Source organism: Nuphar pumila, chromosome 7 (genome assembly GCF_984573655.1).
Source record: "Nuphar pumila chromosome 7, dmNupPumi1.hap1.1, whole genome shotgun sequence".
In the NCBI taxonomy this organism is placed as follows: Eukaryota; Viridiplantae; Streptophyta; class Magnoliopsida; order Nymphaeales; family Nymphaeaceae; genus Nuphar; species Nuphar pumila.
In genome coordinates, this window is record NC_143255.1 from 118,018,647 (window position 1) to 118,044,035 (window position 25,389).

The 25,389-nt window shown below is 35.2% G+C and overlaps 1 protein-coding gene across 1 annotated transcript; it reads left to right on the forward strand.

Annotated features, from left to right (window-relative positions):
* LOC149833135 (pachytene checkpoint-like protein) lies at positions 1-24,660 on the forward strand. Its single transcript, XM_090013372.1, has 14 exons — positions 1-109; positions 179-242; positions 1,630-1,736; positions 1,858-1,925; positions 2,322-2,425; positions 2,496-2,600; positions 4,654-4,743; positions 4,827-4,902; positions 12,510-12,579; positions 22,751-22,821; positions 22,978-23,068; positions 23,374-23,501; positions 23,950-24,075; positions 24,180-24,660. Exons 1-14 carry the CDS (start codon positions 1-3, stop codon positions 24,318-24,320), a joined length of 1,350 nt encoding a protein of 449 aa, XP_089869498.1. The 3' UTR covers positions 24,321-24,660.
* The last annotated feature ends 729 nt before the right edge of the window (positions 24,661-25,389 follow it).

The following is a 25,389-nucleotide window of genomic DNA, read 5'->3' on the forward strand; positions in this document are numbered from 1 at the left end:
ATGGAGATCTCGTCCCAGAACGGCTCGGAAGAGGAGCCCACGAAACCCTCCGAAGAAGAAAACCATCCTCCGCCCCCGCCCTCCGTGCATGACAAGGTCTACGTTTCAGGTGAATGAAGTCCCCAACCCCTTCTCTCTCTCTCTCTCGCTCGCTCGCTGAATCTAACCGCAATTGCAGTGGAGGTTTGCTTGAAACCTTCGAGTACGGCGCGGATCGAAGACGTTCGAGCTGCCATCGAGAGGTGATCTCTCACGTTTCCCCCCTCAAATTGTACCTTTAGCTCTTTAACTTGTGCTATTTTCTTGTTTTCATTGGGCCTAGGTTTCTGTTTTAGGGGAATTGGAACAGATCGCCATGAAACTATCAAGTTAGATGATAGGTTTCTATTTAGGGAATCCAAACAGATTACCATGAAGCTATCAAGTTAGATGATAAAATTGTTTTTTCGTGGAGAAATTTGTGATTCTGTGTGCGTTGGGCCTGCATAAGTCCATAAAAGCACTAAGAAAAATTGGTTTGGGGCTAAAATATGGGGGTTCTAACATGTTTTTCTGCAGAGCACTCTGTTACACAAAGTGGTACATATTTAAATGATACATTGCATTGCTTATGGATTGAATAAGCTAAATGTCTGTTGGAAGTTGACTAAGAACAAGTTACTAGATTTGCTAGTAATAATGATGTGTGTGCACGCAGGCGCATGTGTTTGGGTGTGCATTGGTGCATGCGTGCATGTTCATTAATGGGTGCATTTGTGGGTATCTGCATGCATATGCATGCCCATTTGTGTGTGTGCATGTTTATGTTGTCAATCAATGGATCACACTTTGTCGGTTTAATATAAGAATTTTTGTTCCATTTGATTTGGTTCCTGTATTCCATTATTTTAATTAAAAAAGTTCACTTTCTTCCATCCTATCCTATTTCTCATGAGAATGAATGAAGAAACAAAATAAGAAGTCAATTCCCGTGGGAGAACATGATAAATGGGAGACATATAAAATAATTGAAAAAGTATCATGGACATTACATATTCTATTTTAGTGTAATCAATTGTATCTTTCAGTCTTTCTATGATTCTTCTGCCCTCTCATTGTGAATGCTTCTGATATTACAAGAAGTATATCATAGTCTAAGGGACATAGTTACTGCACTATATATGCCATATTATAATATATACAGAAAGAATTCACACCCTCCCAGAGTTGGACTTGTGACCTATTAGGTAGCAAGGCAGCTTTTTTATGTAGTTTTCCATTGCGAACAGTAAATTCAGATTTCACTATGAAAATGCAGAGTCAGATTTGGTTGCAGGTGAGCAGACATGAGCCAACCTGGATCCTACCCATTGGAATTATTATTGACAAACAAATGTATGGAGTCTATTGAGGTGGTTTCTTTGGTTCATAGTATCCCAGTTGACCTGTGTCAAACTCATGAGGATGGAATAATGAATATATACTGCACCTAATTGAATTGGCCAATGTGCAAACCTCCACATGACTAGTTTTGGGCTGTTATCGAGGTGGCACAAGTTCTATTTTCCAATCTCAGTTTTTCCAATTTGATAGACTTCAAAATGGTTTACATGCATAATAACTTTAAATTCATTTTGCATTTTAAATTAGGATGCTTGAAAAGAGAAGCTTGAGCTACACAGATGGACCTATTCCAGTGCCTGTTGATGATATATTTCTACTAGAGAATGTACAAAGAATTTGTGTTTGTGATACAGGTAAATGGTTGTGTTTTTCCAAGGCCTTACAACCCAATCTCAAAGGCTTCTATCATGGGTGAATATTTTGTTATCTATTGTGTTGGCTGGTCTTTACTGAATTGGATCTTATTGCTTGCAGATGAATGGGTACAAAATGGAGAAATTCTTCTGTTTTGGCAAGCCAAACCGCTTGTACATGTATTTCAGGTGATGACCTTGGATGTGCATTCATATTCCCATTTCTGCTGTTTTACACTTTTGCCAGATAAAGCCGGTATTAGGCAAGTCAAAGCTTTGATGCATAGATATTGTTCTTAGATATCCTATCATGGTTATTTTGCTTATATGCATTCATATTCTCATTTTTACTGTTTCATACTTTTGCCAGATAAATGTGATAGTACCATAGTAGGCATGCCAAAGCTTTGATACATAGATATTTTTCTTAGATATCCTGTTGTGGGTATTTTTATTTTATGTATCTATCTTTAATGAGCAGATATTGTTTGGAAAGAGTAATTCATGCATTATCATCAGTGAATATATTTCTTATTCCTATTTGAACTGTTCTTTACCCTAAGCATGTTCATGGTGGCTTGTTAGCTTAGTGAAGAGGGACCTGGTGAGGAACCAAACGGTGATGATATGCTTCCTAGCTTTCAGGATTGGATTCTCCCTGCCAGAGAATTTGATGGCTTGTGGGAAAGGTAATCTTTTATTAATGTTTGAAGTTGACATTTATGAATTTGCAGGTGATACTATCATTTGCTTTTGCAGCCTAATTTATGAAACAGGTCTCAAACAGAGGTTGCTGCGCTATGCTGCAAGTGCTCTAATGTTCACAGAGAAAAAAGTAGATCCATTTCTTGTCTCATGGAATCGGTAAGTGACTGTGTATGTCTCATATAGTTAGCAACGTGATATATATATATATATATATGGGTTAATGTTACATTAAACTATTTGTGTTTAACATTAGATGAATTCAACCTTCTTAAAATGACTAAAATACCCTTAAAAGAATGTCATTTTTTAGATTGCACGGTTACTTTTTTGGGCTTTATAGGTCTTTTGAACTTGAAGACAAATGAAAAGTCAAACACCTTTTACAAAAAAGTAACTTTATGAATCTATCAAAGTTACCTTTTTGGCCTCAAAAAGTAATCATGCATTTTTAAAATGCACTTCTTTTGAGGACATTTTAGTTATTTTAATAAGGTTGAATACATCTAATGTTAAATATAACTAGTTTAATGTTAGATTAACTCGATATGTCTCTCTCTCTCTCTATATATATATATATACCAATTCGAGGAATTTCCCACACAAATATTCAATTAGTTCGTACTTGTTTAGTATTGAATTGGGACCAAGACAAAAAATGTTCTATAGAAAAGGTTCAGGCTTCTTCTGCTAAAGTAAGAGCAAATGATCTGATTCGATATTTCATAAGAATTGATTTGGTGAAGTCTCCTATTTTGTATACTGGAAAGAGGAATGATAGGGCAGGTTCAGTGATTCCTGATACTGGGTCATATTGCGCCAATACCAATCTTTTTTCTTCCAAGGTGAAGATGAAATCACTTAGTCAACATCAAGGAACCGTTCATACATTTCTTAATAGAAATAAGGAAGGCCAATCCTATATATATATATATATATATATATATATATATATATATATATATATATATATATATATATATGGGTAAATATTGACTACTAATGAAGGTAAGAAACTAATGAGTAGGAATCACTATTTTCTTCAAAAAATTTCATTTTTTTGTAGATCAAGTGTTATGGATGTGATCTACAGGGTTTGTTTAGTAGGAAACTTGTTTTGAATCATGTGATTATGACAAGTAATTAGCTTTTTAAAGGGTTCCAAAAATCAATAGCCCACAATAAGCCAAAATTTCATAACTCAAAAGATCACATTTTTACATCAGAAAAGCACGATCCAGGGCTTGATCCTTAGCAAACAAATCATGCTGAACCCATCTATGTGCTTAGATTGAGTCAATACAACTTGCACTTATGATTTCTAGCGCATTAGTTCCTTACCTTCATTAGTAGAAAATATTTTCCCATATATATATATATACAGAGAGAGAGAGAGAGAGAGAGAGAGAGAGAGAGAGAGAGAGAGAGAGAGAGAGAGAGAGAGAGAGAGAGAGAGAGAGAGAGAGAGAGTTGACACCTATATGCGCAACCAATATTTTAATATTTTAAGTATTATTTTAATAAAAATTTCATTTTTCATATTAAAATAACAAAATTAGTTTTTATTGATAAAAATTAAAATTTCCGTGCCCACATATACACACACACACACATGCACACCAAAGGAAGGTACAAACCTTCCAAACCACTTTCAAAATTTGGTTCTGAAAGTGGTTTCTGTCAAATATGACTGTATAGATGTGATTTCCATGTCAAAAACCTAAGAACCAGCTCTTGTAGCAAAATTTTCCGATGTGTACGTAGGATTTTATGAAGTGCTAACAATCAATGGTTTGAAAATTTTTGAAGTTTTCTGGATCATAAAAACCTAATCTATGCATAAAAAAAGTTCACAATAAGAGTAAGTTCTTAGCTTTTTGATCACGAAAATCACATCCGTGTGGTTGGATTTGCCAAAAAAATGCTTTTAAATATGATTTTTAAAAGTGGCTTGGATGGTTTTTACCTTTCTTTGGTTGCCCCCCCCCTTCTCTCTCTCTCTATATATATATTAGGATGCTTGCCTGGTGACACCATTTCCTAGTCCCAACTTCCTTCACATTGGGTCTAGCTTAGTTTGATTATGACCCTCTCTGCACATTTTCCTTGATTTTATTTCACCCTCTCTGGAAAGATGATAACCTCTACTTAATTGTTCTTGCTTTTAAATGAATTAACCTAATGTTAAAATTTGATTTTGTTTTGCCATCAGTGTTATTCTTTTGCATGGGCCACCGGGCACTGGGAAAACATCTTTATGCAAAGCTTTGGCTCAAAAGCTCTCCATTCGTCTCAATTTAAGGTTTGAATTTAATATGTTACTTTTCAACCTTTGTTCGCAAGATCTGTCTGGATGATGTTTTTACATACCTTTTGTTGCCCCAGGTACACCCAGTGTCAATTGGTTGAAGTGAATGCTCATTCTTTATTCAGTAAATGGTTTTCTGAAAGCGGAAAATTAGTGAGTACTATCCACCATCGTTTTTTCTTTTTCATTCATTATTAGTTTGCTTGCAGGCACTGAAGAAATTTTTTAACCATTAGTTCTTTAATTTTTTATGGCCTGTTGCAAATACCATGTATACTAATATTTACACGTATGCCTTTTCCCATCCAAATATGCAAATACTTGCAGCAAGTCTTTGTTACATGTTACATATAAATGACTGATGTTTATGGACACCAGTCATTGTTCAAAAACAATGCTTCTTGCTTAACTTGGTGATTTGTATTATAAAACTTATTTTGATAGAATCTAGTTACTGGTGACAGATCACAAATAAGTCAATGCTTCTTGCTGATACGTAACTACCACTAACTCAGCTCTCTGTGTGTGTGAGAATGTCAATCAGATGATTGTTGGTTGGAATCCAAAAAATAATCCAACAATGAAGATTTAGCTAAATGATCTTTGTAAGAACTTTTTTAAAATCACTACCTTTTACTTGGAGTATAATGTTTTTTTTTGAAAGAAAGTATTTGGAGTATAATGTTGATACATTGACCATACACATTTAAAATTTAAGTCAACATACAAGTACTTACTGTGAAAGGTCAGGGTGTGTAGTCAAAAGCACACCAACATGCCTAGCCAGCTTCCTCGCAGTTCTACCGCCTAGACCCAAATACCTAGGTGGTAGGGCTTGTTTGACCAACTAGTTGGCGCCTAGGGTGACTGATCTTGTCCTTTTTTGGAATATAAAGGAAGGGGGAAGGGTTCCGACAAATCCCTTCATCTCTCTCTCGTGTTGAGTGAAAAGATGCAGGCTATGTCACCTCAGTATGAGTACAGGTACGAGTGCGGATACGAGAATGGGTACATGTATGGGTACAGAAGGTACAACACAACAATTTTAAAAAATGAAGGTACGAAGACACGACTATATATATATATATATATATATATATATATATATAGAGAGAGAGAGAGAGAGAGAGAGAGAGAGAGAGAGAGAGAGAGAGTTTGGGTTTGAATCATGAGAACATGGGATCCGGTTGGGTCCAATTTTGAAAAAAGTCATTTTTTTAGCTTCGTTGACCAGGTTTGGACTTGATCGAACCTGGTGAACGAAACCAAGTTATAAAAGGGGAAGGACATGACCCTTCCCATTCTCTCTCTCTCGGTTTCTTGTAGCGAGACGAAAATGAAGAAGAGGAGAGGAGGACGTACTCTCTCTATCTCTCTCCTTTTGCCGAGGAGGATGTTGAGGGTTTCAGGAGAGCAAAGAGAGAGAGGCAGGGGCGGCAACTCTCGGTTTCTCACTCTCTCCCTCTCGATTTCTCTATCTCTACTTCTTTTGCCGAGGAGGAGGATGAGGGATTCGGGAGAGCAAAGAAAGAGGGAGGGGGCGGCGGGACCAAAATAGCGCACCCTTTTGACCTTATGTAAATAAAAAAGCTTGAGTATGAGTTGGACCTGACCCGATGCAGTGCGGGATCGACCCGCAGCGTACCTGCACTGTGTCTAGTACGCCAACCATTTTGGCATGTCTCGGTTACATAGGATGAAGGAGAAGAAGAAGACAAGGAAGAAGGTGAGGGAGAAGAAGAAACCCAAAAGCTATGATATGTATCTGTATTCCATCAACTCCCTCAAATGGTTCATTCTTTGAATTGGATTTTGGGGATTACTGCAACTCCCTTCTATCCCTGATTTGGGAATCAACACTACTCTTGTCTCTTCTTCCTCCTCCCTATTTTATTCTTTTTCTGTTTCCTCTTCTTGCTCTCTCCTCCTTCCCCCCCTTCTTGTTATTCCTCTTCTTCTCCTTTTTCCTTCATCTTTTTCTTCCTCTCCTCGCCCCACTCCCTTCTTCCTTTCCCTTTTTTCTCTTCTTTTTGTCGCTCCTCCCCCCTCCTTCTTGTCCTCTCCCCACAATTTTCTTTTTTTTGTATATATACTCTTTGCACCTTACATACACACACACATATACTTTGTGTTTTTCTATATACATGTATATTTATATGTATTTTATATTGATATTAGTTTTCCATATGTACTACAATTTTTACGATGTGTTATGGTATGCTACACTTTGTTCACAATTACCTTGTTGATTAATTTCATTTGAATACATGTTTGCGGTTAAGTTTAGTAATTCATTATAATTCTAAAGTTTTTTTTCCCTTTTCTTCTTGGTTGGTCTCGACTTGGCTGACTAGTCCCAACTAGGCCTTTTAGAAGCTGGAACTAGTTAATTACTAATGTTTGTTACTACATGGGTCAATGCTACGAAAGAAATCTAAAGAAAGGGTAAAAGAACTTTTGAGAAAGGTTTACCTCAACATTGTATATGTCATTTGAAAATCGTGGCCCATTATGTAGTCATGTAGTTTGTTGCTTTAGTATCCTAAAAACTTCTAGAATTTCTACCTATAATCACAAATATCGACGATATTTTTCAAAATATCGCAATATTATTGATGTATTTTTAGCAAAAGATATTAAAGGTAAAATATCATGATATTTTGAAAATATTGTCAATATAATTATATCGCAAATTTCTCATGATAATATTGTGATATTATCAATTATTTTTTACTTATTTATTTATTTTTACATCTTAAATATGTTTTCTTCTTCTTTTACATTTTTTCAATGTCGTAAATATCATATCAAAACCCGTATTGGAAAGGATAGGGGTACGAGTATATCATACCATATTCTAAGATATGAGAGAAAAAAACACTTAAATTTTTCAAAAAATAAAAAATCACAAATAATTAGAAAAAATCTAAAACATATTTAAATATTAAAAATTCATAGAATACAAGAAAAAATAAGTTTAAGTATGAGTGCAAGCATTAAAATCAAGTAATCAAATAAAAATAAACGTAGACTTTTGACTTGTCATTAACATGAAATAGAGCTCAGTAGTTTGCTACATAAAGTCAATAACATCGAAGTTTACTACATAGTTCTTTACATGGCTACAAAAGTTAATAGACTCAAAACAACAAAACTCATCAATTGTCTTCGTTATCAAACATTCCACAATCATAATCAGAGATGACATCTTATTGTGCCTCTTGTTGCTCCTTATCTGTTTTGTTCTGCCAGTGCATGTGCCAATGCTTGTAAGCTCTCTTCCCTCCTATTTATCTCATTAGATTGGCGAGCATCGTAGTCCATGCATCATTTGGAGCTCGAATACATGGTCGCACTGGCGCACCAGGTTCCTGAACAATGTACTGCTTAATGCATTCCCCACTAATCAATGAATGATATAATTTGACATTTCAAAACATCACATCCTCATGGACTATCAACAACCTCACAATACTGCCTTGCTAGGTCATCAACACATCCGGCCATTGCTAGATCTAATTACTACAAGTGCAATTAATTAAAATTCAAAATAAAATATTACTATATACAAAAGTCAAATGGTTTATATAACAAGATATTAAGACTAAAGGCCATACAAAGTTACAAACTACAACTCAAACACACACACACACACACACACACACACACACACACACACATATATATATATATATATATATATATATATATATATATTGATGGCCTATGTCACTTGAGTACGGGTGAGGGTGCAGGTATGGGTACGGATACAGAGGGTACAACACGACAATTCCAAAAAATATGGGTATGAGGACACATCTGTATATATATATATATATATTAAATATCACATACATGAAAAATAAACTGAATATAATCTAAATATACATGCTATATCTGAAATATATATTATATACTGAAAATATAAAGTTATAAACTGAAAATATAATTATAAATTGAATACAAACTTGTACGTGTCGACATGGGTACAAAGGGCAAAATAGAGTGTCTGTGTGACTTAGTTGATGGCTCATCTTTATCTTCTAAATCAAGAACAACTTCTAGGATTTTGCTCCAACAAATGTTAAATGTTCTTGTGGCTTTCTTTTATCATGTTCTATGAGACTCGTAAGAAGCTCGACATGAATATAAGAGAGAATACACTAAGTACACAATCACATGGTGGAGTTGCTATGCCCACAATGCGACATTTAAATCAACACAATCCATGATGTGTTACAAAACTATAAAAGTTTGACTTTACTATCCTTCTCAAACCTGTCCCCAAGTCTATGAGTTTGCAATATTTCTATGTTGGATCATTTGAGCAGAACCTCCACCATCCATCAAATTTTAGTGCACAATTTTGAGATTTAAAAATACAAAAATAGGTGATTTAGGATGAAAAGGGGAAAACCTAGGATCGAGAATACACCTAGGGCTAAAAAAAGGATTAAAATAAAAAACGGAGAAATATCTTGAAACAACATTAATTTTATTGAATTCAAAGGCATTTTTAGGTTATATGTTTATTTATGACAATATATCAAGGCATAATTTAAAACTTTCTTCTGATTATAAGAGCATGTATGCTACTAGCCTACTATGTATTTTGACTAATATTTATGCTACTAGCCTACTATGTACTCTTTTGATTAATATTTATTTATTATTTGATGCTTACTAATTACTTTAATATAATGATTTTTGCTTAGATATGATCAAAATGCATTTTTGTTTTTTATATATCAAATATGTATAAATTTGTAATCATATGTAAAAGGTAAGAAGTTTTTTAGGTTCACTTATATTCAGTGTTGAAAGTATTGTTACTTTTGGGTTTTGCGATGCGATACACATTCGTACAACGATACGAGTATGTATCGTACATGTATCGGGTGTATAGTACAACATGGGTCTGGTGCACTTAAAAAGGACCCGAAACTCAATTTTTAAGTTTTGGGTTTTAAAGGCCTCTTGAGGGCTGACTTCTATATTTCTCTAGAGGCTGTTAGAAGGGAACCCATGCATCCTAGGAGCCGTGAGATCGATTTGGGGGCCGATTGGTGCGCAAGGGAGATGACTTTTATGATTTTTTCAAGTAAGAGTACATTTTCACAATTTTTTTCACTCAAGGATGTGTGTTAAGGTAAAAAATCCCTATTCTTTGCTTCTTATTGAGTTTTTTGGTAGGAAGATGACATCAAAGGATCAGGCATGAAATCTAAAGTATCATAGGATGTGTATTACTACTTCTGATCCCATAACCCATATCATAGGATCAAAAGTAGAAAGTTTTGTCGTGAATGAGAAAGGTGTGGTTGGTGCTAGTTGTAGCACCGCCAGAGGCACAAAAAGAAGAGTAGGAGAAAGAAGAGGAGGGAGTTCTTCAAGAGGAGGTAGAGCTAGAGGCTCTATTAGGAGTTTTTTTCTTTCTCTTAAGACGGTCACAACTCGACATTCATACTGTTATGACTACTCAACATTTAGTCTAGTAGGCAGATGCCATGGTTGGGAGATGCTACTATGATGCTTGCATTCCTATTAATGCGGCAAATTTCTTTCATTTTCAGGCCATGACAAATGCCATAACCAGTATCGGGTCTGAATATAAAATGCCTTCATATCATGCTTTGAGCTCAAAAGTTTTAGATGCTAATTTGAAATAAGTAAAGGCATATTGTAATGAGATGCGACAGTCATGGAGAGAAACTGAGTGTAGCATCATGGCAAATGGGTGGACAGATAGAAAGTCAAGGACCTTGATAAATTTTCTTGTCTATTGCCCCAAAGACTGTGTTTTTTAAGTCAATTGATCTGTCTGATATGCCCAAGACAACATATGCATTGCTCAAAGTTTTTGATCAGGTTGTAGAAGAGGTTGAACTTCAAAATATTGTGCAATTTATTATTGATAATGTAACAAATTATAAGGCAACAAGTAAAGAATTGGTAAAAAAATTTGGGTCATTCTTTTGGACCCTGTGTGTTGTCCATTGCATAGACCTCATACTTGAGGACATCAACATCATGGATGAGGTAAAGCAGACAGTTGAATGATGCTAAGAAATTACTAAATTTATTTACAATCATGCATGAGTTTTGAGCCTAATGATAAAGTACACTGATGGTGCTGAATTGATTCATAGTGCAGTTACTAGATTTGCTACGAATTTTTTGACAGTGCAAAGTTTAGTAAACAATAAAGCTGCACTAAAAAAATGTTTTCATCAGATGAGTGAAATGCATATCCCCATATACAAAAAAGAACGCCCAGAGAAATTGCAGATATTCTATTCGGAAGTGAATTTTGGAATCATGCGTGAAGTTGTTGAAAATAACTATACTTTTGGTAAAGGTGCTTTGATTGGTTCACAGTGATGAGAGATCGGTTATGGGTTATCTTTATGAGGCCATGGATAAGGCAAAAGAGGTCATTAGAGATGTTTTGTATGATTGTATCTGTTATTGTCTTATTGATTTCTCATTTTTTTGTATTTTTTTCAGACATGTGGTGGGCTAGGTTTGTAAGTTATGTTCCAAATTTGAGAGTTTTTGTCATTTACATTCTTAGCCAACTATATAATGCAAGTATATGCGAGAGAAACTGGGTGCTTTTTAGCAAATCCATACCAAAAGAAAAAATAGATTGGAGTACGAAAGGCTTAATGACCTCGTCCACATTCGCTATAACTTACGACTGAGGCAGAGGTATAAAAAATTATAAAGTTTATTTGTCTTTTTTGTGTTTATTTAAGGCAAATTGAACAATCGTCATCAAGGAGGCACAAAGAACAATTTGATTCCATCAGTTTGGAATATTTTGATGAATTAGATGCATGGGTTGAAGAAGCAATGATGTTTTTGAATGAAGAGGACATTCAGTGGATTAACCATGAAGTCCCCACGTATCTTGGAGATGATGTGGATGTCGAAGGAGGAGGAGGAGAAGAAGAAGATATTGATGATGAAGATGAAGATGATTACGATTATGATTATGATTATGATTATGATTATGATTATGATTATGATTATGATTATGATTATGATTTTGATTATGATTATGATTATTGATGTTTTATTAAAAAAACTTGGTTATTTAACACTTAATTATTCATAAACTTGGTTATTTTATTTTTTATGTAATATGAAAGTATGAGTCTTATGGCATGTTCTTAATTGCAAGATATTTAATATTTTGCATTGTTCTTATGAGATATGCATTCTATATTAGTTGATGTTTGATGATGTCTTATGCGGTTCATAGAGACATAAATGTTTCATATGTGATCTTATGGTTGTATTTTGTGCAATTCATCATTGTTTCATGTGATGATTTTTTAGATTTTTTGCTATTTTTTTTATTTTCTTTGATTTTTTTGGAGTTTTAGAAAATTTTTATTAAAAATTTATGATACGTTTACAATACGATACAATACAGTGTTACTATGGGCCCGACCGATATGGGTAACAATATGATACTTACAACCTTGATTATATTAACATATATTTTGTGTTTTTGAAAACCAAAAAATTTAGTTAATAATTCTTAGATGAATTTGTAGTATCATGTAGTATAACAACTTTGAATGCACTTCTTGCATATGATGGAAGTGTTATTTAATCATTTAATGTTGATCTTAGCAAATGATTTAATATTTGTTAGCACTTTGGAATACCTTATAAATTCATATGCTTTTGTGACAAACTAATGCTTTGCTGTGAGCACTGCTTCCATACTAATGCTGTTCATGGTTTAGGTCGCAAAGCTTTTCCAGAACATTCAAGAAATGGTGGAGGAAGAAAACAATTTGGTATTTGTTTTGATTGGTGGGTTCTCGCTCATCTTTGGCATAACTTCTTGGGTACCTGTAAATCAATTGATTGCGGCACACTGGCATGTTAACAACTTCCCATACTTATTGTGAAACTTTTGTTTGCTCGTATTCTTAGTCAATTTTGATCTCTAAAACTTAGTTGCATGTTTCTTTAATGTTGTGTTTGCTGCACATTTCCATACAGGTAGGGTGACATCTATACTTCTTTTCGAAACATTTTTGCATACTTTTGCTCATTTGGTGAGAAAAGGCTGGTTTAAAGTATATAGCAGATGTATCATCTGTGATGGCTGGTTGTTATTCTTGATGCATTTTGCCCACATCACAAGATTAATCATTTCTTGATGCATCCTAGATCATGGGTCATGAGCAATGGCACTAATATCATCCACGTTTTGAAAATATCGTGATATTATTGGCAAATTCAGGTCAGTCGATAATATCTGCAAAATATCATTAGAAATAAAAATATTGTGATATTTTTGAAAGTTTCTTATTTTTATATATTTAAGCCCATTTTTTTTATTTTTTTGTTTCTTTTTTGTATTTTAAAAACTTTTCAAAGTTATTTCCTTATAGTTTTCCAAGAATACCTATTATTTTCTTATATTTCTTATTATTTTTGTATATTTTTTATAATTTCAAAACTCTCGAGTTTCTCCCAAGAAAAACCAATTATTGAAAATCTCTACATGAAAAACCCTTGTTGAGAAATTACTTTGAATGATATAGGCGACCATGATCATGAGTAAACAGGTTATCCAATTCTGAAAAATGAGCAGTACATAAGGACGCATAAACGTATATATGGAAGACTATATATAAAGAACTAGCTATGCCCTTGTAAGAGATTCTTTGGATGATGGATCTAGTTGTTCGAAGAAGTACCATAAAGATCACTTATTGAGGTTTTTTGGCCAATAGAATAAGAGATGCTTACTTAAGGGGTCAATGTTTGCTGCCACTGTGGGTAAGGGACCCCCACTGAAAACATACAATATTTTTATTTCTAATAGCGTTTCCAGTAACCTTAGTTTGGATTAAGTGAAAAACACAGGCAATTGTGTTTTTCTATGGATGGTTTAGGAGATAAATCATTTCGGAGCTACACATGATGTGTGTGTGTGTGTGTGTGTATTCAATTTAGGCTTTGAGCAATAAAAAAGAGTGATGTACTGGTATTATAATCTGCAAAATATTGGTATTTTGGAATTCCAGTGAGTTTTGACCAGTGCTCCACACACGCCAACATGTGTTTATTGAGGAAATAGTATATTAAACACTTTGGAGAGTCAGGAGACTCCTCGACAGGGGTGTTAAATGTAATCATATATGTATATATATGTTTACATATGCATTTATGTACATTTTTGTATATTTGGAGATCAGGGGTATTTTGGTCTTTTCACATTTATGACAAAATAAGTGTTTTTGTATTTTTTATGTTTGAATATTTTTCAAAGCACTTAGTTGTTCATTATCTTTTTTTTTTTATATTGAATGATATTTGGATGATCCTGAGGTTCATTATATTGAATATCAGATTGAGATTCATTGCAAGCTATCTCATTAATGTCTTCATTTTGAGACCTTAATCTAGTCTCTTTCATGCAAACTGTTAAAATGTAAACTGCAATATATATATATATATTATTTAATATTATTATATTTTCTTTTATTATTTTCTTTTTCTATTTTTTTATTTTCTTTTTTAGCATCTAGTTCAATAGAAACTAGATATTTTGATCCAGTCAAGTTCCTGTTGGAACTTGACTGTGCAAGTAGCTGTTGGACTGTAGTCCAACAGCTATAATAAATGCTGTTGGACTATAGTCCAACAGCTATAATAATAAATGTTGTTGGACTGTAGTCCAACAGCTATATTAAGAGACGTTGGAATCCAACGTCTCTTTTTGGAGAGCTCAAAATGAGCTCTCCTCTCTCTCCCATTTTTTGTATATATAGGGGTGAACCCCTTCAATGTAAATAACCATGCTTCTTAAGCATTTTGTTCATGAATAAAGTATTATTTATTTTTCAAGTGTTCTTCCCTTTATACCCTTTCAAGGGTCATGCTTGTAGTGTCTCCAATAGACACTTGTTTGTGAGTTATTTGTGAATTTGTTGAAGACCACCATTTCATTACATGGTATCAGAGCTACGAAATCCTTAGATCTTGAAGTGCTTCCACCTCGATTTCCGTGTCACATTTACAAAAGGTGTTTCATCACCTTGTTCTTGGCTCAAGAAGATTTGTTTGAAGAAGGGCGAACTTGTGCTACAAAAAAAAATTGGTTTTGTATCCTCTCTTATTCCTTTGTCTACTCTTTTTCTTTTCTTTTTATTTTTCTCTCTCTCTCCTCCTATTTATTCCTCTCTTACCCTTGTAAAAGATGGATGACAATGATAAGATCACCATCATTCGTATGAAGCTAAATGATACTAACTATGTAATGTGGGCTTCGATTATGAAGCACCACATTTGGGGAAAAGGTTTATGGGGTATAGTGGATGGTTCCGATTTGGAACCTAAACTATCTCTTACCAAGAAAGAGGGTGATAAAGAGGTTCCTCTAACGGAAGAAGAGAAGAGTAAGGCGTTAGCCACTTATGAAAAGAAATGGAAAGAATGGAGGATAGGGCATGCAAAAATTATGTCATGGCTCATCAATAGCATAGACATTAAAAAATGCTCTAGTCTAGCTAAGTTTGAGCATGCCGATAAGGCTTGGGAATACCTCAAAAACATGTATTCCCTTAAAGATATTGCACATGTATGCAATTTACAAGATAAAGTTCGGACAATGACTCAAAAGGATAAAACTATTCGAGAATATTATAATGAGTTGTCCGAACTTTGGGAAGAGTTGGCTCTTCTTGAACCCAAATGGCATTGTGCCGAAGACATCGAGCTTCGCCAAAAGCAACTCGATATGGAACATTTCTATCAATTTGTGAATGGTCTAAGGCCGGAGTTTGAATCCACCAAATCGGCCCTTTTACATCGTGGAAAAATCCCTTCTATTGTTGATACTATAGAAGAGCTCACTATGGAGGAAAATAGACTTAGAAAAAGTACTCCAAAAGTTGATGATGACTCCGTTTTAGCTGTATCTAGACCGGGGAATCATACTCGTACTTACAAGCCGCCTCATTTTGGAAGGCAAAACAACGACTTTGATAAAAGAAAAGTTATTTGTCATCATTGTCATGAACCGGGGCACTATAGGCCTCAATGTCCAAAGTTAAAAAGAAGAGAAGAAAAAAGAGTTGCATCTGTTGAATCTGAGTCAAAAGATCAAGATGCACCTGTGTCTATGGCTCAACTGATGGAAATCCTTCAACCTCTTCTCAAAGGGGTATCCTCCTCAACCGAAGCCTCAACTGGAGCGGCAGTTGCATCTTTCTCCGGTCCAGGTAACTTTCCTTGGCTTTTAGATTCTGGTGCTTCTTTTCATATGACCCCAAATGTTAATAGTCTATCCGAATGTCTTAAAAATGACTCAAGTGTGTCAAAGGTTTTTACAGCCGATGGCACATCTCTCGAAGTAAAAGGAATAGGATGTTTTGAAAATCTTCAAAAATCCAAAAGATTTTTTATCCCAGAAGTTAGATATATCCCTAAACTTAATTTGAATCTCTTATCTGTCTCGCAAATATCTGATTATGGATGTAATATCTCCTTCTCTTCTCATGGTTGTTGGGTACAAGATCGCCAGTCAGGGAAGCTGATTGGGGAAGGCCATAGAGAAGGAGGACTTTATTACATGGACTTTTTGGAATTACCCAAGAATGCATTTTGTTATAATATTCAGAAATTAGAATTGGATTTATGGCACAAAAGGCTTGGTCATCCTCATATGTCTAAAATTCAATATTTTCCAAGTTTGGAAAAATTTTGTAATTCTGAAAATTTTTCTTGTAAAGACTGCATTCTTGGCAAAATAAAAAGGTTACCATTTCTTAGTAGAACTTTTGTTTCCTCACGACCACTTGAGTTAATACATTCGGATGTTTGGGGCCCCGCACCAGTTATTTCCAAAGGTGGTTATACATATTATGCCATTTTTGTTGATGACTTTTCTAGACATACTTGGATTTATTTTCTTAAACATAAATCTGATGTCTTTGCTAACTTTCAAATATTTCATAAAATGGTTAAAAATAAGTTTCAAAATGATATTTCTGTTTTTCGCACTGATTCAGGGGGAGAATTTATGCCCAACGAATTCAAAGACTATCTCAATTTACATGGTATTACACATCAAAGATCATGTCCACACACTCCACAACAGAATGGCCTAGCCGAACGCAAACATCGGCACATTATGGAAACTACTAGGACATTGCTAATTGCAAATCAAGTTCCAAAAAGTTTTTGGGCTGAAGCGGTCCTAACTGCCACCTACCTCATTAATAGGATGCCATCTTCCTCATTAAAGAATACAACTCCAATAGAAAAGCTTGTTAATTTAACTCCAGATTATTCTAGATTAAGAGTCTTTGGATGCAAATGTTTTGTTTTCACCAACAGAAATGATAAACTCTCTCCTCGTGCAATCCCATGTGCCTTTTTAGGATATGCTGATAATAAAAAAGGCTACAGGTGTTTCGATTTTCAAAATGACAAATTATATGTGTCAAGAAATGTATCTTTTTTGGAAAAAGAAAGCTTCTTTGAATTTGAAAAATCCAAGGATGTCACTGAATACTCGTTTTTAATTGATCCAACTTCAAAATCCAATGAATGTGATGTTGGATGTGACCTTGACAATGATCAAAGTCCTATTGTTGTTGAAAATGATGATAATGAAGAGCAAATCCATAGGGATGTTAGTCTACAATATTCAAGACGTAGAGAGCAAAATCTTCCATGTGCATTACAAAAATACTCTGAAGTCTCACCTAGAAGAACGTCTAGAATCTCTAAACCTCCAGAAAAATTTGTGTCTTATGAATCTTTTTCACCCACGTATAGGGCCGCCATTACATTAATACAATCATATGTTGAACCATCATCCTATTCTCAAGCAAAAAATCATATAGAATGGATAGAAGCCATGAAAATAGAATTGGATGCACTAGAAAAGGCCAATACTTGGACGATACAAGATATTCCTCCGGGTAAGAAACCTATAGGTTGTAGGTGGGTATACAAAGTCAAAACCAAAAGTGATGGGAGCCTGGAAAGATATAAGGCCCGTTTAGTAGCAAAAGGATATGCCCAAGAGTATGACATCGATTATGAAGAAACATTTGCTCCTGTGGCCCGTATGACCACTGTTAGAACTTTAATAGCCTTGGCCTCCATTAGAACATGGCCTATCTTTCAATTAGATGTCAAAAATGCTTTCCTGAATGAGAATCTCGTTGAAGAAGTATACATGGAAGCCCCACCTGGTATTAGTATCCCTAAGGGTAAAGCTCTTCGTCTAGAAAAAACTCTTTATGGTCTTAAACAGGCTCCAAAAGCCTGGTATGACCGATTTAGTCATGTTATGCTTGATATTGGTTTTCAACCTTGTTTAACTGACACTGCTTTGTTTGTTAAGAAATCTGATGCAGGCATCATTATTCTTCTTCTCTATGTGGACGATATGATCATCACCGGAGGCGACAAACAGGGAGTTGCGAATATCAAATCTCTTCTTAAAACTCACTTTGAAATGACTGACTTAGGTTTATTAAGATATTTTTTAGGCATTGAAGTTGCTTATTCCCCTCGGGGGTATTTGATATCTCAATCTAAATTTGCTCTTGATATCGTTTCCAGGTCTGGAATTACAGATGATAAGAAAGTAGACACTCCAGAAGTTGTCAATGTTAAAATGAAAATTGATGATGGAGAACTTCTTGATGATCCTACTCTTTATAGACAACTTGTTGGAGCTCTTTCTTATCTTTTCATTACTAGGCCAGATATAACTCATGCGGTTCATACAGTCAGTCAGTTTCAGCATGCTCCCACCTCCGTGCACATGGGAGCGATTTTGCGTATTATTAGATACTTAAAATCCTCTCTTTCACGAGGACTCTTCTTGTCTGCTTCATCTTCATTAAATTTAATTGCATATACTGATGCTGACTGGGGAGGTGATCCCAATAATAGACACTCAACTACTGGTTTTTGTGTGTTCCTAGGTGAAACCTTAATTTCGTGGAGATGCAAGAAGCAGCAGAAAGTCTCTCTTTCCTCCACCGAAGCTGAATACAGAGCCATGACAACCACCACTATGGAGGTTGTTTGGCTCAGACGATTGCTAGCGGATATGGGAGCTAAAGCAACGCAAGCTTCAAAGATGTGCTGTGACAACAAAAGTGCGATCTACATTGCAAGCAACCGGACATTCCATGAGCGCACTAAACACATTGAGATGGACTGTCACTATGTCAGAGAGGAATACTTACATGGAACCATTGATTTGCCATATGTTACATTAGAATATCAATTAGCAGACTTCTTCACCAAGCCTCTCGCTGCTCCCAGATTTCACTTCCTCTTAGACAAACTTTCGCTCATTGTACCGTAAGTTTGAAGGGGAGTGTTAAAATGTAAACTGCAATATATATATATATATATTATTTAATATTATTATATTTTCTTTTATTATTTTCTTTTTCTATTTTTTATTTTCTTTTTTAGCATCTAGTTCAATAGAAACTAGATATTTTGATCCAGTCAAGTTCCTGTTGGAACTTGACTGTGCAAGTAGCTGTTGGACTGTAGTCCAACAGCTATAATAAATGCTGTTGGACTATAGTCCAACAGCTATAATAATAAATGTTGTTGGACTGTAGTCCAACAGCTATATTAAGAGACGTTGGAATCCAACGTCTCTTTTTGGAGAGCTCAAAATGAGCTCTCCTCTCTCTCCCATTTTTTTGTATATATAGGGGTGAACCCCTTCAATGTAAATAACCATGCTTAAGCATTTTGTTCATGAATAAAGTATTATTTATTTTTCAAGTGTTCTTCCCTTTATACCCTTTCAAGGGTCATGCTTGTAGTGTCTCCAATAGACACTTGTTTGTGAGTTATTTGTGCATTTGTTGAAGACCACCATTTCATTACATTGAGCTAAAACCTCTTGGATAAAAGAAAGCTCATCTTGTCTTCTATGAATGGTATTGCTTCTCATTTGTTCAAACTCGGGCCTTAGACCTCTCATGAATTGAAAAAATTGTTCGTTATTTATTTGCTTTTTTCTAAGTTGAGCATTATTGGGAGTTCCCAAATGGGCTCTAAGTTATCCATTTGGTCCCACAACTTTTCTAAAGAGCTAAAATACTCTCTAACGCTCTTGTCACCTTGTTTACAATTGTGAATCTTATCTTGAGGCTCCCATCTAAATGTAATATCACATTGAGTATACATTTGTTTAATAAAGAGCTATGCTTCATTTTCTCTTTTAAGTTCCAAAATAGTCTCACATGTATCTTCATTCGTGCTTCCCATGAATAGCAAAAGTACCTTAGCATAAGCAATTTCTCATTCTTTCAAGGCTTTCTTATAACCCACAAGTGCTTTTTCCTTTTCTTCTCCTTTGAGAACTTCCTTAATGGTTTCATCATTTTCTTTAACAGAATTTGTGAGAGTGAGTTGCGGTTTAATTGTAGAACCATCAACATACTCCCACAATTCTTTACCAATAAGGATTCTTTTAATGGCGGTAGCCCATAAATTATAGTTCTTTCCATCAAATTTGATTGGGACTACCGTCACCACTTTTTTGCCTGCCTTGGAATAAAAAAATACAAAGAGAGAAGAAGAAGAATAAATACTTGGAACAACTTTCAACCCTTTTTGAAGCACCAATGTCTATGCATTCATGAGAAGACCAATCTTCAAGAAAGTTGGTAGACATGTTTCTCAAGGCAAGGCTCGATTTTCACACCACTTCAAAAACACTTGAAAAAGAGTTAAATATCACCAAGGAGTCAATATGGATTTGATACCATGTCACGTACTTCTGTATATGCTTTAGTGAGCCACTTATGGCCCAAAGAACATTTTGAGAATGTGACCTCTTATGGATCAATACAAGAAAACACAAGGATAAGCCACTTATGGGCTGAGAACACTCATAAAAAATATCAAATGTTATTAGGGACCAATCTTTAGTGAAACCCTTACAAAGTGACGGGGTAGACCACGTTATATACAAGTGATGGCTCTTAGAGAGCTGTTTGGACCTACCCAACAGCTAGAAATCTAGCCGTTGGGTAGGGTCCAATAACTATCTAGTTATTCCCAAAAAGCCTATGATGGCTGAGAATTATTACAATAAAAATGGATAAATAAAAAATACAAAAACACTTATTTCTGTCATACATGTGAAAAGACAAAAAATACCCCTGAACTACAAATATACAGAAATGTACAGAAATGCATATGTAAACATATATGTACATATGTTTACAACTTTACATTTAACAAGGGGTATATAATTTTTCAGGCCACAAAATAAGTGGAAAAGAGAAAGTGGAAGTTGTATTGTATGCATCTTGTTTGACACTCTCTTCATGCTTGTATCTTAAAGCTCTTTGGATGCATTTGAATTCATCTCAATATTGCAGCATTTTGCTATATTTGGTGATATTCAATGCCACTCCATTTTTCTTGGAAGTGTGAAAGGAAGAAGAATGATAGATTCCATATTAGCCAAGCTTCAATGTATGGCACACTGGTAGATCCTCTCACTTTGAGTTACATTACTGTGAAAAAATAGAAAAATGACTAGAATACTCTAACTAGAAAGTTAGAATACAATTACAATATAGTATACAAGCAAAGAAAATGCCGACTATGTCCTTGGAGACTTGACTCTACTTTGACTATTATTTTCTATAGTTATATATCAAAAAGGTACTAGAGAGATACAAGTAGACGAAAATGTTTGAAATGCATTTTTTACTATGTATAAATCCCCTTCAATGTAGGAAAATAACTGCTCTATTTTCTTCATCTCTCCTTATGGACAAGGGGGAAAACACTTTTGTAAAAAACTACATTTCTCTGTCATCTTCCTCTTTCTAATCACCTCATAATGCTATAATACAGCAAACAAATTGCAATATTTTTATTTTAGAAACAACAGAACTACAAAATTCAGTTATTAATACATTTTAACCTAAAAAAATGTCTCCTCAGAGTGCCAGTTGCCACACGTGCCATGAAGGAGCTTGTTTGTTTCATGTAGCTTTCAATGGAAAGTGCTGAGCTGGCATGAAAGTACTTTCATTGGAAAGCTGAATTGGCTGGAGTTTTTAGGAACTTGTGCCCCTTTCCCATGAAAGGCCCTTACCTTGCATGGGAATGAAACAAATGGGTGTGAAGTGTCCAACTCTATCTGGCCTTTCTACTAAAATATGGAGTGTCGAAGCTGTCCTAAGATGTCCTTGCAGGTAGCTTATGTCATGTATGATGCCAATTTGCAGGTAGCTTATATCATGTATGATGCCAATGTACTAGTCCTCTAAAAGCTCTACTATCATCGTTTTCTGGCAATTTTTTCCTGTTTCTGAATATATTATATATGTTATCTATTCCATTTTGTGTCATATGCTGGCTAAATTGGACTTAGTATTCTAAATGCACTCTGCTCTATTTATGAAAGCTAGTGGATTGCTCTAGAATGATGTATGTTTTGCTGGGAGCTTTCCTTGCTATCTTAAGTTGATTCCATGGCTTTCTGGGGGCAAATATGGTGTTTATCTCATCTTGAAAAATCCAGAGATGCTATATTAAGTTCCACATCAGTTTTGTTGATGTTTGCTTATTGATCCTCTAGTTATATTCTTGGGCTTGCATTTGGAATGCAAAGGATCAGCATTTTCCTGAGAATATTACAGTTGATGGAATTTCTGTTATTGCAGAGAATCTATTTTCCACTCATGTATGATGTTCTTGGATAGTTTGTTGAAGAGTTTGATCCCTCTGACTTAAAAAAATTCCATGCCACAGTATTCATTGGCAATTTGGTCATCTCTCCTTTTTTCTCTTCTTTTGTTCTGGGCAGTTTCACTTTGATTCATGGTGCACAGTTGATTTATAGCTCAGTTTAAACTTCTTTTATTGTCTTGCTGTTCCTTGCCTTAATAGGACTAGTATTTCTACTCATATCCTTATGAGATTCTAATGTCCATTATCTTCTCTGCTGTAGATGAGGTGGAGAGTCTTGCTGCTGCCCGACAAGCAGCATTGTCTGGTTCTGAGCCTTCAGATTCTATTCGGGTAAAATTGTGTTTTAGCTTTGTCAAGTGACTGATATTTTCTGCTCTGGCCATGGTAAATCAGTACTCAGTGCATGAGCACATTCATATCACATGTATTTTAAGCTTGGTTACTCTGACCGATGATATCTGATTCCTTAATATTTATTTTCCCAAGGTTGTAAATGCTTTACTCACTCAGATGGACCGACTAAAGACCTGGCCTAATGTGATTATTCTGACAACTTCTAACATTACAGCTGCAATTGGTAAGTCACTGCTTTCATAAGGTTGTCATGTCCTGGTTGATTAGACAGTTCCATGGACTAGAAAATTCAGTCATTTATTGTAGTCACAATGTTTAAGGGAACTCTTATTCTTGCAATGCATCCATAAAATCCTAGGCATGTTTCACTTGCAAAGTATGAGCATTGATTTGTGTGTGTGTGTACCTACACACTTGCGAATATCCAGTAGCTCTCATTTATGCATGTGCTTTCCGCTGGTGTGTATAATGGTTTTAGCCTTTCTATGCTGGATTGAGCACATGATCTTATTGTGTTTTAGATTGCAGACATTGCCTTTGTTGACCGGGCTGATATCAAGGCATATGTTGGCCCCCCTACTCTTCAAGCACGTTATGAGATATTGAACTCATGCCTACTGGAACTCCTGCGAACTGGGATCCTTTCTCATTGCCAGGTTAAATTTGTGCTTTCCCTGTGTTTGTGGCTGATGGCAAACGTTCATGAGAACTTGTGCATCTTTTAAATACTTGGGAACTAACTATTCTAGATAAATATTGAAAAGCAGATGATTTTAAACTTTTGGGAGACATCTCAGTTCATATTCTTTTCAAACATTCTACTAAAGTCCAATGCCATGTATGCACCTAGATTTCATATAGCACAGGGCTCCTGGTTGATTTTCAAAATTCAGTGGTCTGAATGTTCTTGGATTCTCAGTTCCTGTAATTTTGCCTGGTTTTTGGATTTTCAATTCTTGTGATATTGCCCAGTGTAGTGCATAAGCATCACGTTAAAACATACTGACCATCGAATTTATCTCACATGCTATGAAACTCTACAAAGGAGGCTTAGGCTATTACTCTCTCTCTCGTGTTTCAAGAATATTTTTATCCATTTTTTAGGACCATGGCCACCTACATATTCCAAACTATGCAAGCTTGCTAGAGATGTTAAATGCATCTGAAGATGGTGTGCCGGAAGTGCTTCCTCTGTCCAAGCAGTTACTTGAAGCAGCTAAAATTTGTGAGGTTAACAATTAGACACTCATGTTATTTGCTTCAATGGATATTTTATGTCAAAACAATAAGTTTCTGCTATCTCATCTCTTTGTTTTTTGGCTGCACTTGTACAGGGTTTAAGCGGAAGGGCTTTAAGAAAGCTCCCTTTTCTCACTCATGCTTCTCTTGCCAATCCTTACAACTGTACATGTAGTAAGTTTGTGCAGAAGCTGATAGAGACAGCAAAAAGGGAGTTATCTGAATCAACCAGTTGATCATTTTCTTGGTTCCATTTTAGTTATTCGTTTGTTGTAATATAGTGACTGCAGTACAAAAATGTCTCTTCCAGCAAGTGATCTGTGAAGGTTCTCTGATTATGAGTAAACTGCTTAAATATGGTGCTATAGGTGGTGGAAAGAGAAGATCCAGCATGTTTCCAAACATCATACCCATGAATTAGTGAATCTATCAGTGTCTACTGACACCTGTATTGTGTAGTTTGACTTCACCTACAATTTGGCTAGGCCCCCAAAATTTTGTTAGTCGCCTAGTCCCAGTTAAGCTTTTACTGGTCTCTACCTGGGCAAACTGCCTGAAGGATCTTTTTTTTTCAACTTTTTTTCTGGATAGTCAAGCCAGGGTTGCACAGAACACAACCAGTGATTAAAATTAAAAATAGCAACTTTTTACAATTCAGGATACCTGGGTCACCAATCTGGAGGTTTTTCTTTCTCTATTCTACTACTGATTGTTTCTCCTGGTTTATCTCACTTGTATAAATTCCACGATTTATGAGCTAAAGAGGTCTTAAATCAACTAAACTGGCATAACAGTTCTAAGATCTGCTGATTAGCCATCCAACCTTCAAAATAATTAGTAATCAAACATACCAGGTATTTTCTTGATCACTCAATTACTATGTTAATTCTATCTCTATCTCTAGTTCCATCTGTGCGCCACATGATCTTTGTTACCAAACGGGCATACTGCTGAAAGAAGCACACTTGCATGGTCTTGTATTGTGAAGTAAATGTTTATCTTAATTTGATATTTACTAAGGGAAATCTTTATGATGCGATTGGGAAACATGGTGTGTGCAGTTTGCTGTAATGCACGGTTTGCTTTCTGATCTGCTTCAAGACTACACATATACACTGTCACCACATTTGCAGAATGTTGCTTACCTTCATACAATTCTTAATTCCCACAATGTTCGAAATTTGAATGGAGAGTTGAACTTGTCCTTGCCCCCATCTCTGTAGCTCTTCAACTACCCACCACTTGGAACTCCATCTTCCAAAAAAATAACGCTGCTTTCTTTCAAATTTGACGACTGAATGCCTG